The 12,724-nt window shown below is 41.1% G+C and overlaps 1 protein-coding gene across 1 annotated transcript in view; it reads right to left on the bottom strand.

Moving 5' to 3' along the window:
• The window catches only part of ST8SIA4 (ST8 alpha-N-acetyl-neuraminide alpha-2,8-sialyltransferase 4), a 53,862-nt gene extending 45,325 nt beyond the window's left edge, over positions 1–8,537 (bottom strand). Inside the window, exons 1-2 of the mRNA XM_083883532.1 lie at positions 8,165–8,537; positions 3,531–3,662 (exon numbers count right to left, since the gene is read on the bottom strand). Coding sequence (XP_083739658.1) covers positions 3,531–3,662; positions 8,165–8,277 — 245 coding nt within the window. The 5' untranslated portion in view covers positions 8,278–8,537. The remainder of the gene's footprint in view (positions 1–3,530; positions 3,663–8,164) is intronic.
• Positions 8,538–12,724: the final 4,187 nt, after the last annotated feature.

The following is a 12,724-nucleotide window of genomic DNA, read 5'->3' as shown; positions in this document are numbered from 1 at the left end:
GAAATATTCTCTGTTAAATTGCAGAGATAAATATGTTTCCATTTTACTTTTTAAAAAATTTGCCTTCCTTCAATTCATGACCTTCTTCTGCTCCTTTCAGCATAAATTCCCATATTTATTTAAAAAGTAAGTAGAAGAAAGTCACAGACATCAAACTATGGTTCATTTCACACAGGTCACAGATGTGCTGTCATCAGCCCTGTCAGGAAGGCTTTCCCCTATAGGTTTGTACCATCTCAGCCACATCCTTACTTTCTGAAACTATAACCTTCATTAAAAATGAAGTCTCCTTATTTCCATAAGCATAAGGAAAACCTTCACATTGCTACAGAGAGTAGAAACTTAAGATTTAAGGTAAAAAATTTTAGCAGATGGTGGATACTTCTTCATGACTGAAATAATTCAGATGGAAAGGAGAGCCAAGAAAGCAGTCTTCTTCTCTCTCTTTCCTTTGTCACAGGAATTATCAATTCTTCTTCAAAGAAGTTGCCAGCAATGGAAGGTAACATCAGTTGCAGAAACCACTCTCCCACTAAACCAGTCATTTCACACAGTCTCAAATAATTAGTAATACCCATAATTTCCATCTCAATCACAGAAAGTCTAGCTCTTTCTTCTTAAGCCTGCTTAGTATCTCCAAAGAGCTGCTGCTCTCCCCAGAGGGTTGTGACAGTCCACAGACTGCCTTTGCTGGCTGCAATGTCCTAGAGCACCAGAAACACATTGGAAACTTTCCATCCTTCCATAGGGTCCTGGTAAAAGAGATTTGCCACTCATTGACTCATATCTAACCATGGCCTTGCCAAGAACTCCTAAGGCTTTTGTGGCTGATAGACACATCACTAACTTGAACAAAAAATAAAATGGCCAGAGATGATGCCCACAAAGCCAATGAAGTAGTAGCAAAGTATAATATTCTAGACGCCAATCAATGAGATTTGACACATCACTGACCAACAGTCCTTGCACAAAGCAAAAGTCACTATAAAACATTTTCTACATCTGAAAACTGCTAATGTGGGTGGCAAGCTGATGTAAGACACAAAAACATCTGTCATGTATGGGTGACTAGAAGTTTTACAAAATATCTTTATGAGGCACACTAATGGCTTCACAAATTATTTCTCCACTGCTTAGAACTGACAACATTTTATGTATTATTCAACAGGCACTAGCTTGTTTATAGCTTCTCTCTTACTGTTATTTCCTGTGGTCAACCTCACACCACAAGACCACCAACCACTTTTCACGTTAACAGCTGCAATTACAGACTATGAATCATCTTTATGGTCTACACAGAGCATGTAACGTATTATGGAGGGCTGAGCACTTAGTCAAAGCACAAGAATACTGTACAACTCTGCTAGACACTTTTAAAGTTAATCCTGATAGTTAAGTGTAAAACTACAGCTAAAATGCTTCTTACTGCTATAACATGGAAGAAAAGCGTACAGCAAATGACCTCTAAAAGTGAGAGAATATATATAATTTAGTCAGCATCACACTTGAAGACATCATAAGGGGTTGTATGTGGCTTCCTTAGTGAAAAGCATGCCTGATATCCTTCCCTCACCACTGAGCATCATAACTGAATGTGCTGTGGATGTAAAGACTATGCCTGGCAGGTAGCACTGACTCCTTTTGTAGAGTTCATGTCAACTTCTGGCCCTAAGTCACATTAATCTAAAATAATTTTCTGGTTCATACCTACTCTCTGCCCCAATGGTCACTAAGGTAGCCATTTCCTCTGAAAACAAGACTGGTAACGTGGACTTTTAAATAACCTCAGCTTTATGCTCTCTATGGTACAGAAAATCTTACAGTGCAAGAATTACAGTGGAACCTCTACTTCCAGTGTTTAAGCCAGTGTACAAGATATACTGTTTTCTTCACTATACTAATAAGATTTAAAAAAAAATAATCCTTCCCTGCACTGTATTTTTAAAAAATCCACATAAAAAAGTGCTTCTTAAGTAAACAGCAATTTATTAAATAAGAGAAATTTTCCCCTCTGGAAAACAATAAAGAAATAAACTTATTTTAAATCTTATCAATTTAGTAGATTGAGATGATATATACGTATTATAGGATGAAAAATACTAAAGCATCCTCTGTTTTACCTTTTTGTCTGAATTATATATTTTGCATTTGGAACAGGTGGAAAATTGGAATAACCCAAGCTTAATTTTCTCTTAATTTTAACCAAAAGGTTATTGTAATTTTTTTTTCTTGTTTGTTGCTTGGCTTGAGCAGCAAGGTGTATTGGTTTTAAAAGGTTCTGAAATACAATCCTCAATTTCTGATACTCAGTAAAATGACTGAGAATAATTGTCTCTATTTATAGTCACTTGCTCATTTGCAAATCAGCTTACTTCAAATGCAGAAAAAGCTGTTTTCCTCGACTTTTGGACTCATAACTTATGATACATACATTTGTGAGCTACCTTTATCTTCTGCATGCTTTAGAATTAGGGACATGAAGTAGCAGTCATTAAAAAAATCCCTAAATTTCTCCTTCAGAGAGGCTATGCTTTTATACATGGAAACAATACCTGTTTAAAGGGTTTGTACTTTTAATAAAAATAAAAATTAAAAAAATTTAAAATAGAAAGGGATATCACACAGAAACCACATTTTAATTAGAGCACATCACTATCCGAAATCTTAATGTTCAGAAAATCAAGTCTAATCTGCTATGTGATTGTCGTTAAAAATAGTTACTTTCCCTCATTTTTCATAGAATGCGACACTCCTAGGACTCCACACTGCCAATCCGCTCCACATGCTTCTGTCATGGGCCACCTTCCTGATGAAGGATGGGGAAGATACGACACGACACACTCAGAGACATCTTGCTACCCTCTGTGGCCACAACGTGCAGAGATCCACTGTAAAGACACATCAGAACTATCACTCAGTTTAACCCTGCTACTGGGTTGTCCCGTCAGCATAAGCCTAAGGCTCTTTTTGGCCTTTCTGACATCAAGAAGGGAAACTGCACAAGACACAGTTATTGTCTGTCTGACCCTGTGACGTGGACCAGCCACAGCCACAAGTGGATTCACAACACCTGATGGCCCAGCTACTGACTCCTGCATCTCCGCTGTCTGCCTAAGCTTCCTCTGTAGTCAAGGCAGGAAAACTGGTATGCTCAGGATATTTTCACCTACCCTCAGAACGAGAGAAAATCATATCCTAAAAGTGACAATTTCTCACCACTGCCTGTGGAAGAGTTCTAGACAACCAGCTTAAATAAGGACATGAATAATATAGACTGATTGCACAGGTCTGACAGTCACAGCCAGGTGAAAACATTTTATTAATTCTTATGAAGAATGACTTGACTTTGAAGCCTAATGTAATGCAGTTGCTTTTAACACTGAAAACTAAATAGATACGGTTTAAAAACATCCACCTGCAAATGTAAATCAAATTACTGTTTTATAGACCAAAGGAATTACAAAGCAACATAAAATGAAAAGAATTATAGGTAAGGTGAAATGAACTGCTTTTTTATTTAAGAAACTCACCTTATTTCCATTACCAAAGAAGAATTGATTTTCCAACCTTCTGCAGCATGTTGGAAGATTGAGGAGCCACCCTTTCGAATTATCTTATCAGAGCTATTGATCATTGCTCTACTCAAACTCAGTTCACCATCTCTGCAATGCAATGTAGAAAACACACAGTTACATCAAGGCTAACTCCAGCTTACGTAATTTACATCCCAAGCATCAGCAATATATCCTTTTATTCACAACAAAAATAAGCAACTATCTCTTAGCTTTCTAAAGAAAATAAGCCATAACAGAAAAAAATCTGTAAGACAGTTGTTTGTAACAGCTGAATATGCAAATTAAGAGCTTAAATGTGTTTATATTTATAATGAAATAGACATAACAAGAACTACAACAAAGTCCAAATCGTGAATCTGGACAAAAGTTCATTATGTTTGTGAGGCAGATTCTGCACTCCTAGATTTCAAATTTCTAGTACTAAATTAAGAATTAAGTATTACATTCCAAGCCTTTGCCCAGTTCATAATCTGCAATATTGTTTTAACAGATATCTTTGGCCTCCTGCTGATGCTAAAGATTTTTAAGCACAGAATTCTGGAGTTTAATGGTATACAAAATACAGAACTTCCCCAACACTTCATGAAACTTTTGCATGCACACACAACCATAACACCTCAATTGTCTTACCCTGTACATCAGTCTTATGATTATAACTTTTTGGCAAGGTAACTTCAAAAAGTAAGTATAGTAAGCTTTGGGTGATGACCACTGAACATCTGGAGAGCTAGCACAATTTGCAGTGATATTAGCCAACAGAATTACATAAAGGGAACAGAGAAGTCCAGACACTACAAGCGTAACTTAAGGTTAGGACTAAAACTCATTTTTATTTCCACATCTTTCCATTATCATCGATAATGGAAACAGCTTCAAAGCTGTTGGACATAAAAATCTACACAAAAAATGTCTTGTAACTCAGGAGTCTTGTAACTCAGGTGTGCACAAGGCAATAATACACTCTAAATCAATTTATCTGTTAAATAAGCATGCTCTGAAATACTGCCAATAACAATAACCTGAAAACAGAGTATATGACAACAGCCCTTCAAGGAACAAAACAGTAAAGATGTGAGACTATAAGCTTTCCAGGAATTGCTGAGTTGTGTTTCTCTGTGGCTCTAAGTTCTGATAACAACTGGATCACTGCCCTTAGTACGAAACACAGCAACATTACTGCTGTATATAAAACAATAATATTTGGTAACAGACTAAACACAAGCTAACCTGCAATGGGACATTAATTAGGCTAAATTAACAAAACTAGTAATATGTAGTAATTTCTAAAACATGCTGTCATTGCAAAAGCCCTTATAACTAATAAACCAGCATCACACACTTCACCAAAACCATCCTGCATTACTTGCAGCTCCCTTTCTCCCTCACCCCCATGACAACATCCTGCAGCCCAGACATCACACTGATGCAGAGGTAAGGCTGCCACCTACCGAAAACCTACAACTTTAGGTTCAAGACCTGTATGTAAATTACCCAAATCCTGCTAACCTGAAGGCACGGGAGGATGCTGCAGAAGTCTATGATTCCAACAGCCAGAATCCAACTGATACTTTTTTTCAATATTATTTTTTTATTCCCTAAAACTTTTGGAAAGTCTAATAGTATTAATTGCATATATATTTCTGCATGTATTTTCTAGATGCATTGAATGCATGCATCTAAAGGAAAATTACCAAACTACATCCAGGTAAAGTTCTCAGTCTAAGGACACTTCAGAAATGTCTCTAGTTTATTCTAGGTTCAGTATGTAGTACACACCTGAACAGTAAAACAAGTGACAGAAGTTAGCAACAAAATGCATTGCCAACACTTAGCCATAGCATTTGAAATGTGATTGATTTCCATAGTCACAATTTACATCTGCAGTGAGTTACACAGATTGTACATCAAAAAAACATTAAATTATGTTCTTACGAAAAAAAGTCCTAGGCACTTTGTGTTAAAATTATTACTACAAACACAAACGTGCTCATTTAGATCCTCCTCTCCCTTTTACTGGATTAACTTTAACTTAAAGCAACATTAAATGAACTAATATATAAAATACATAAAAACACTAATACATAAATTTCTCCAGGTAATTCTTCATTGTGTAAATAACTGAAAAAAAAACTGGAAAACTCTGTATCGTCTAGAATCATTGCAAATCCTCTCTGATGTAAATCAAAGAGCTGCCATACAGTGACAGCAACAGCTGACAGTGCCAGCTTTCACTTTGGATTACCTTGCCTTGGTGACCAATTAGACCCATATAATAAGACTAACTTCTCGTGAAGATAGTCCATTAAATACTATAACTGCCTTCAAGTGTATTCGATATCAGTAGAAGATGACACTGCTTAAGAAACACTATTCTGCACATAACATGCACGTTTCATTACTTGCTCAACCTTTAAGAGGACCTTACTGTCTATCTGAAGCAGGGCATGCTTCACAGTAATTGTCCTAGCACAATCTTCTATGAGAGCACATAGCTGGTTTAAGTTTCTCAAGTAATTCAGAACTGTATATAATCAGTCCATTTTGGATTGTCTAGGATTTACCTCTGGTGCCACTAATAACCATAAAATGGGCCATCTCGCACATCCATAACTTCTGAAAGTAAAACTAACCCGTGGAAAACTAACTTAGCTTGCCCACACAGCCAGTCAAAAATAATCCAACGTCCCAAACTCCTAATTCAGGATAAAGAAAAGTGTAACATCAATAGGGGCAGCAGCTAATGAGCAATACATTTTCAGGGTACTTTTTCTGCTTCATACAATAATGAATGGGATGACAGGCTGTGAAGAGAAAAAAAAAAAAACTTCGACAGTGAAAGTGGGTAGTACCATACAGTACAATTAGTCTCCCTGATAAAGAAATAGACATATCACAAAATGACTAGTCAGAAGTATATTACTGCTGTATTTTAAAAGGCTTTTTAGGAACATACATGTTTATAACTAAACACAGTTGTTTTCTTTCACTTAGTATTAAAAACTCAGTTCATTTTAATAAGTTTTAATTTGTGTCAAACAATGTGCAGTAAGCTGAAGGCAGCTTTTTCTTTACAAACTTATATAAAGTAATTTCTGAATAATTTCATCAGTTCCTTCTCGTCTGAGAGAAAGTAGGATATACTAAGAAGCAGAGGTATTAACGACAATTCTACCTCACACATTCATCTTCACCTCTGTTTTCACACAGCTGCAACCCCAAAACTTTAAACTTCCGTACTTCGCCTAAAAATACAGATACCTTCGTGTCAGAAACCGGGTTACACCCAGGCTGAACAAGAGGAAGAGATACCAGCAAATAGTGAGAACCTTGAATAACAGAGGAAGCAAATATAGCAGGCACAGAGGTGAGGACCGCTCCTGCTCTCAGCACATGGGGGGACCAACAGCTGCCCAGCTGTGCACAGCTGCCTGTGCCCCCTCCCTCCCCAGACTGATGGGCAAAGAGGGATGTAACTCCGGGAACAAGTAGGCTGGAATGTCCTAGCTTCCTCCAGGCCTGCACAGGTACTCACAGCCCCCTGTGCCACCTCCTTAAATCACGGCAAGGGCTTGCACAAGAGGACAAAAATCTGCTGTGAAAGAATTCGACACGCACAAGCAAACGGAAAGTGCGAGTCCCTGCTCTGCCTTTACTGACTACATTAAATAAAATAAAGATACACATATATGCACAGCAATGAAAACAAAATTTTATACAACTCCAGAGAAAAACCAGTTTGGCTGAAAGCGCTGCATCTCCGGAGAGCGGCTGCAAGTTGTGAGAACAATGAGGAATGCAGGCACCCGCATAGAGAGAGCCGAGGCGCAAACAGAAAAACGGCACGGCGCTCTTCGCCTTTCGTTCTGAGCCAGCGACAGGCAGGAGGCTCGAGAGCTTGGGGGATGACCCACACTTCTCCCGGAGCAAGAAAAAGCCAAGTTCAGCAAAGCTCCCGGGCGAGCTCCAAAGGCGCAGCCCGCAGGCGCTGCCCCGCATCCCGCCCGGCGCACGGAGCCGCTCCCCGGGCCGCCCTGGCCCTGGCCCAGCCCGGACAGCTGAAACTGCCCAGGGGCGCCCCGGCAGCAGGGCAGCTCCATCCCTGCCCCCCGAGCCCCTGGGCACTCGGACAGGACACACGGACAGGGCACACGGACAGGACACACGGACAGGGCACACGGACAGGGCACACGGACAGGCACACGGACAGGCACACGGACAGGCACAGGGCACACGGACAGGACACACGGACAGGGCACACGGACAGGACACACGGACAGGGCACACGGACAGGCACACGGACAGGCACACGGACAGGCACACGGACAGGGCACACGGACAGGACACACGGACAGGACACACGGACAGGGCACACGGACAGGGCACAGGGACAGGACACACGGACAGGGCACAGGGACAGGACACACGGACAGGGCACAGGGACAGGGCACAGGGACAGGCACACGGACAGGACACAGGGACAGGGCACACGGACAGGGCACACGGACAGGACACACGGACAGGGCACTCGGACGGGGCACTCGGAGGGACCCCGGCCCCGCCGCCCCCCGGCCCCTCCCCCGCGGCTTTACCCGGCCAGAGGCATCTCCTGGCGCTCCTCGGTCCGCGTTATCTCCTTCGTCTTGTAGAAGATGAGGAGGAGACTTATGGTGCACACAGTCCACCTCTTCCTGACGGAACGCATGTCTCCTGCGGGCCCCCTCCCCCTTTTCCTTTGTTTATCAGGGGCGTGCTGCCAACAGCGCCGACTGATGAAAACACGGCGATGTAATTCTTTTTGCCGTTATTTTTTACCCCCCCGAAACAACCACAAAAGATAAAATAAAACCAAAACCAAAACCAGGCAGGAATTCGCGGCTGGGGGACTCGCCGGCGTTTACTTTGTCTCTCTTTGGCTCTGCCAGGAGGATGGGGCTCGGTGGCGGCGACTCGCTGGGCTCTGCCGGGGAGAGGAGCCCGCGGCGGCGCTGCAGGGAGCTGTCGGAGGGGCGGGTATCCGAGCAGGGAGGGAGCTATCGGAGCGGCGGGTATCCGAGCAGGGAGCTGGCCGGGCAGCGCTCCCCGGGCTGGGCTCGGTGCGGCGCCGCTGGTCCGGGGGCGCGGCCAATGCGGGCGGGCGGGGACGGGCGGAGCGCGGCCAATGCGGGCACAGCGGGCGGGAGGGGTGGGAGGAGGCCGGGAGGGGTGGGAGGTTCCCCGGCAGCCCCGCCGGCTTTGGGGCTTTGGGGCTTTGGGGGAGGCGCGCCTTGCTCGCCGCGGCTGTGCTCGAACCGGCGGCTGTGCTCGAACCGGCGGCTGTGCTCGAACCGGCGGCTGTGCTCGAACCGGCGGCTGCGCGTCTGAGAGCGAGCGGCCGCTCAACGCTGTGCTTCTGCAAAGGAGCGCGCTTCCGTGTCAGAGGAGAATGAGGGGTTTTGGTCATTGCTAATTTTTTTTTTTATTTTTTTTTTTTTTTATTTTTTTTTTTTTTTCCCCCTCCTCGCTCTCGCTGTGGATGGTTGTGGCTTTTACCGGATTGTGTTCGCCGGTCTCCCTGTCCGAAAGCCGCGGGAGAAGGCAGGAGTGCAGGAGGGAAGAGGCGCACCCACCCGCATCTGGAGTCTGGCCAAATGCATTGCCCCTGTTTCATCCACGCGGTCTCGCCACCGCCCTTTATTTTCCTAACTTCTGCTGGGATGGGTTCTCTGAAATGCAAAAGAAAAAAACAAAAAAAACCCCAACAAACAAACAAACAACAACAACAAAAAACCACCAACCCCCCCCCAAAACCAATTAAAAAAACCCAAAAAACCAACCAAACAAAAAAAAAACCCAAAAAAACCAAACCAAACCCAACCCCCCCCCAAAAACCCCAAAAAACAAACAAAAAAACCCCAACCCCCCCAAACCCCCCCAAAACCCAAAACAAAACAAAAACAAACAAACAAACAACAAAAAACCAACAAAAAAACAAACAAACAAAACCCCGGACAAACTACGAAAGCCCCAAACCCAAACCTTTGAGATAGATAATGCAGCATAAATATTACCTTATTGTCTATATCCGCTTTTCTCATTATTGTTTTGCCTTTTTCAAAGTGAGTGAACTACCCTGGAAATAAGCTGACTCTGTGTGACAGGGATCTGCCCACAGCCCTGAAGTTTGCTCTTAAGGAACAAGCAAGACCAATATCACACTTCTCCCTTGGGGGCCCAGGAAGGGTCTGTGGTAAATCTAGTGTGACTTCTCTTTTCTAGCTTAGATTACAAGCAAGAGCTCACAAGATGACAGAAGATTCCCTGGGTCTGTTTGGTCTGATATCTTGTATCCAGAACCGATCCATAATAGACATTTCAAAGGAGGATGCAAGGAGATTTGGAAGTAGGTACAGATTTTTCCTTCCCCCAGGAGAGTACTCCCTCACAGGCATTTCCCTCACAGGGTGAGGGAAAGGTTGGAGAAGTTTTTGAAAATAGTTTGCTAATAGTTATGTTGGAAAAATTGGTTGTGTCTGGTAAGAAAGTTTTAATTCAGTCTCAATGGAATCAAATGAAAACTACAATTTCCTTCCACACAAGCCGGATCAAGCTGCATTTGCTGTGCTGTTTTCTGCTGTGGCTCTGATAACGTAACCTCAGTAAGTGATCTCTATAAGGTATTGTCAGCAAAAGGACAAAAGCCCATTCTACCTATGAGAGTCAAGTTCAAATTTCCCATCATATACCTGACATTCTTTTCTAAGAAAAAAAAATTGATTCAATGCAAAACCCTACTTAATATCTTTGTGAAAACTACATCACATGTTCAACCTAATAGTCAGGATTCTGTCAGTGCTATTAATCCTGTTGAATATCTGTGATAATTTTTTTATACCTTATAATTTTTTTGTATATTACATTTTTTTTTTGTAGTTGGATGGACTCATTGAAAATGGATGTTGAAAATGTATATAGAGGATCTCAAATTCACCTGCCTTCAGAGATGGTTTTAGTTGATTCCATACACAACTCCCAAAGGCATCTTAGGATATAGTTATCCAGAGCAGCTCCTTGGTTTCATGCCAGGCCTCATGTACGTTCAGAAAACAGTGTTGCCTTCACCTTCTTCTCCTCTACCTTCTGCCACACTTCTTCCTCCCTGGAAGTTAAAACCCAGCTCCCCTGCTTCTTCATAAAAACTAATCCTCACCCCACACAAGAAATCTCTGCCTGCATCTAAGAACACTTGAGAATTGACAGCAATGTTTGTGCTGTGCTCAACAGTGCATTTTTCTTTTCCTGCTCACCTTGGTTGCAACCAGTCTGACTGAAACTGACCCAAAATTTCAAGCTCCTAACCCTCAAGGTTCTAAACGTTTTTTTTCTGGTTACTAGAATGTAAACCAGTCAGTTTATACTTGAGTAAAATATGGAGAAAACCACTTCTCAACAAAAGCAAAATGTACATAACAACCTGTGGCATTTTCCTGAAAATTTCAGCTTTTCCCATGCCTGTCATTCTTCTATCATGAAAACACACTTCTGTGTCAGAAAAGGACTGTGACATCCTGAGACATAAACCAGCTCATCCCTTATAGTGATTGACTGTCTTCACCTTCTGCCCATGCCATTCAAAGCACTGATGTTATCTATGTAACAGGGTTCCAGAGTTTCAGAAGCTGCTTAAGAGTGAATCCAGAGCAAGTTTCCCAATCTGTTTGTTCCACTTCCAAATCACTCCTGAGTCTTTATTCAGAAATAGGCTTACAGCTTTGATTACGCTGAGAAGGATGCCTCTCTCAGCTCTTCTGCCCTTCCTTGGGTTTTCCTCCTGGAATCATTTCATTCTCTAGGTGTATACTCAAATAACAGGCAGATACAAATTATATATATATATATATATATATATACACACACATATATATATATAAACACATATGTAGTATAATTCAGCCAGGTGTTAGATTGCATTTACAATTATAGAATTTATTTTTACAGAAAGTTAGTTTACTGTGCAGAGTTTAAATATTCATATCTAGAATTTCACCAGTTCCTTTATCTTTCTTTAATGTGTCATCAACAGCAGTTCATGCTTCTAACAAGCTATCTAAATTATGCCTTGAAATTATTTCCTCTTTCTCATACATCCTAATGATATTTAAATAATGAATAGAATTTATACCAAATAGTGTGGTTTATTTTACATGAATTAGAGGAATGGTTTAACTCTGTGAACCAGAAACATGTTCAGTAAATCTTATTTCATGGCATCTGGTGATAACAGTAGAATTTCTTTTATGAAGACTACTGGAGGAGAAAAAATGTGAATAATACAAATAATCATGCATTTAAGCATTTCAGATTTCAGACTGCTAATTAGTTTCTATGGCAAAGAGTTCTTGAAAGACTGCATTTCATGCTGAAGATAGTGGCTAGAAACATGAAACATTTATGCTCGTTAATACATATTACCATATAAAGTCCTTTTTTCAGTAAGAGTATTTCATGTTTTATGTGGGTGGCCAGAAATCTCTTCAGAATTAATTCAGCCTGTTTTATCATTGAGGATAAAACAGATTTCCTGGGGAAGCTGTAGCATTTCAATAACTAGTTGTCTTTAGGACCAAGTTACACAAATCTGGGTTTTTAACTCAAGGTGGAAGGATGAATTTGTCAGGTACCCCTCTAACTATTTCTTTTTAACATATAATTTTAATGTCAATATCAAGTTACAGTGATACAGCTTTCTGATTCCTATATAGTAACTTCTAACAAAATACTCAACATTGTGGAAAAGGTCATGTGTTTGTACATGCTTTTGTTTCAGGAGCAGGCAAAGCTGATGCAGCATTCTTGCATTTGCTTAACAACATTAACTCTGATTTAATCCTATGGAATGCATTTAATAGCATTAACTATTCAATTTTTTTTTTTTTTGTAAAAAACTCACCCAAAACAATGAATGATATTTTCTGAGTTTGTAAATACTACTGCTATTTCAATCTGTTGTCATTGCAGACTTCAATATCCTTCAATATTTTCATTGACAGGTCAAGTAAAAAAACCCCAAATCACCAGACATCCCCATAGTTGCTTATGACTAATGCACACAGAACACTTAAATTCACAGAATTGCTCTTGCAGCCTAGATTTGCATACTTTCTATGCTTCTA

This window comes from Zosterops lateralis (genome assembly GCF_965231275.1).
Source record: "Zosterops lateralis genome assembly, chromosome: Z".
NCBI lineage: Eukaryota > Metazoa > Chordata > Aves > Passeriformes > Zosteropidae > Zosterops > Zosterops lateralis.
The sequence above is the reverse complement of the archived record's forward strand: the minus strand, read 5'-3'. Positions and strand labels throughout refer to the sequence as shown.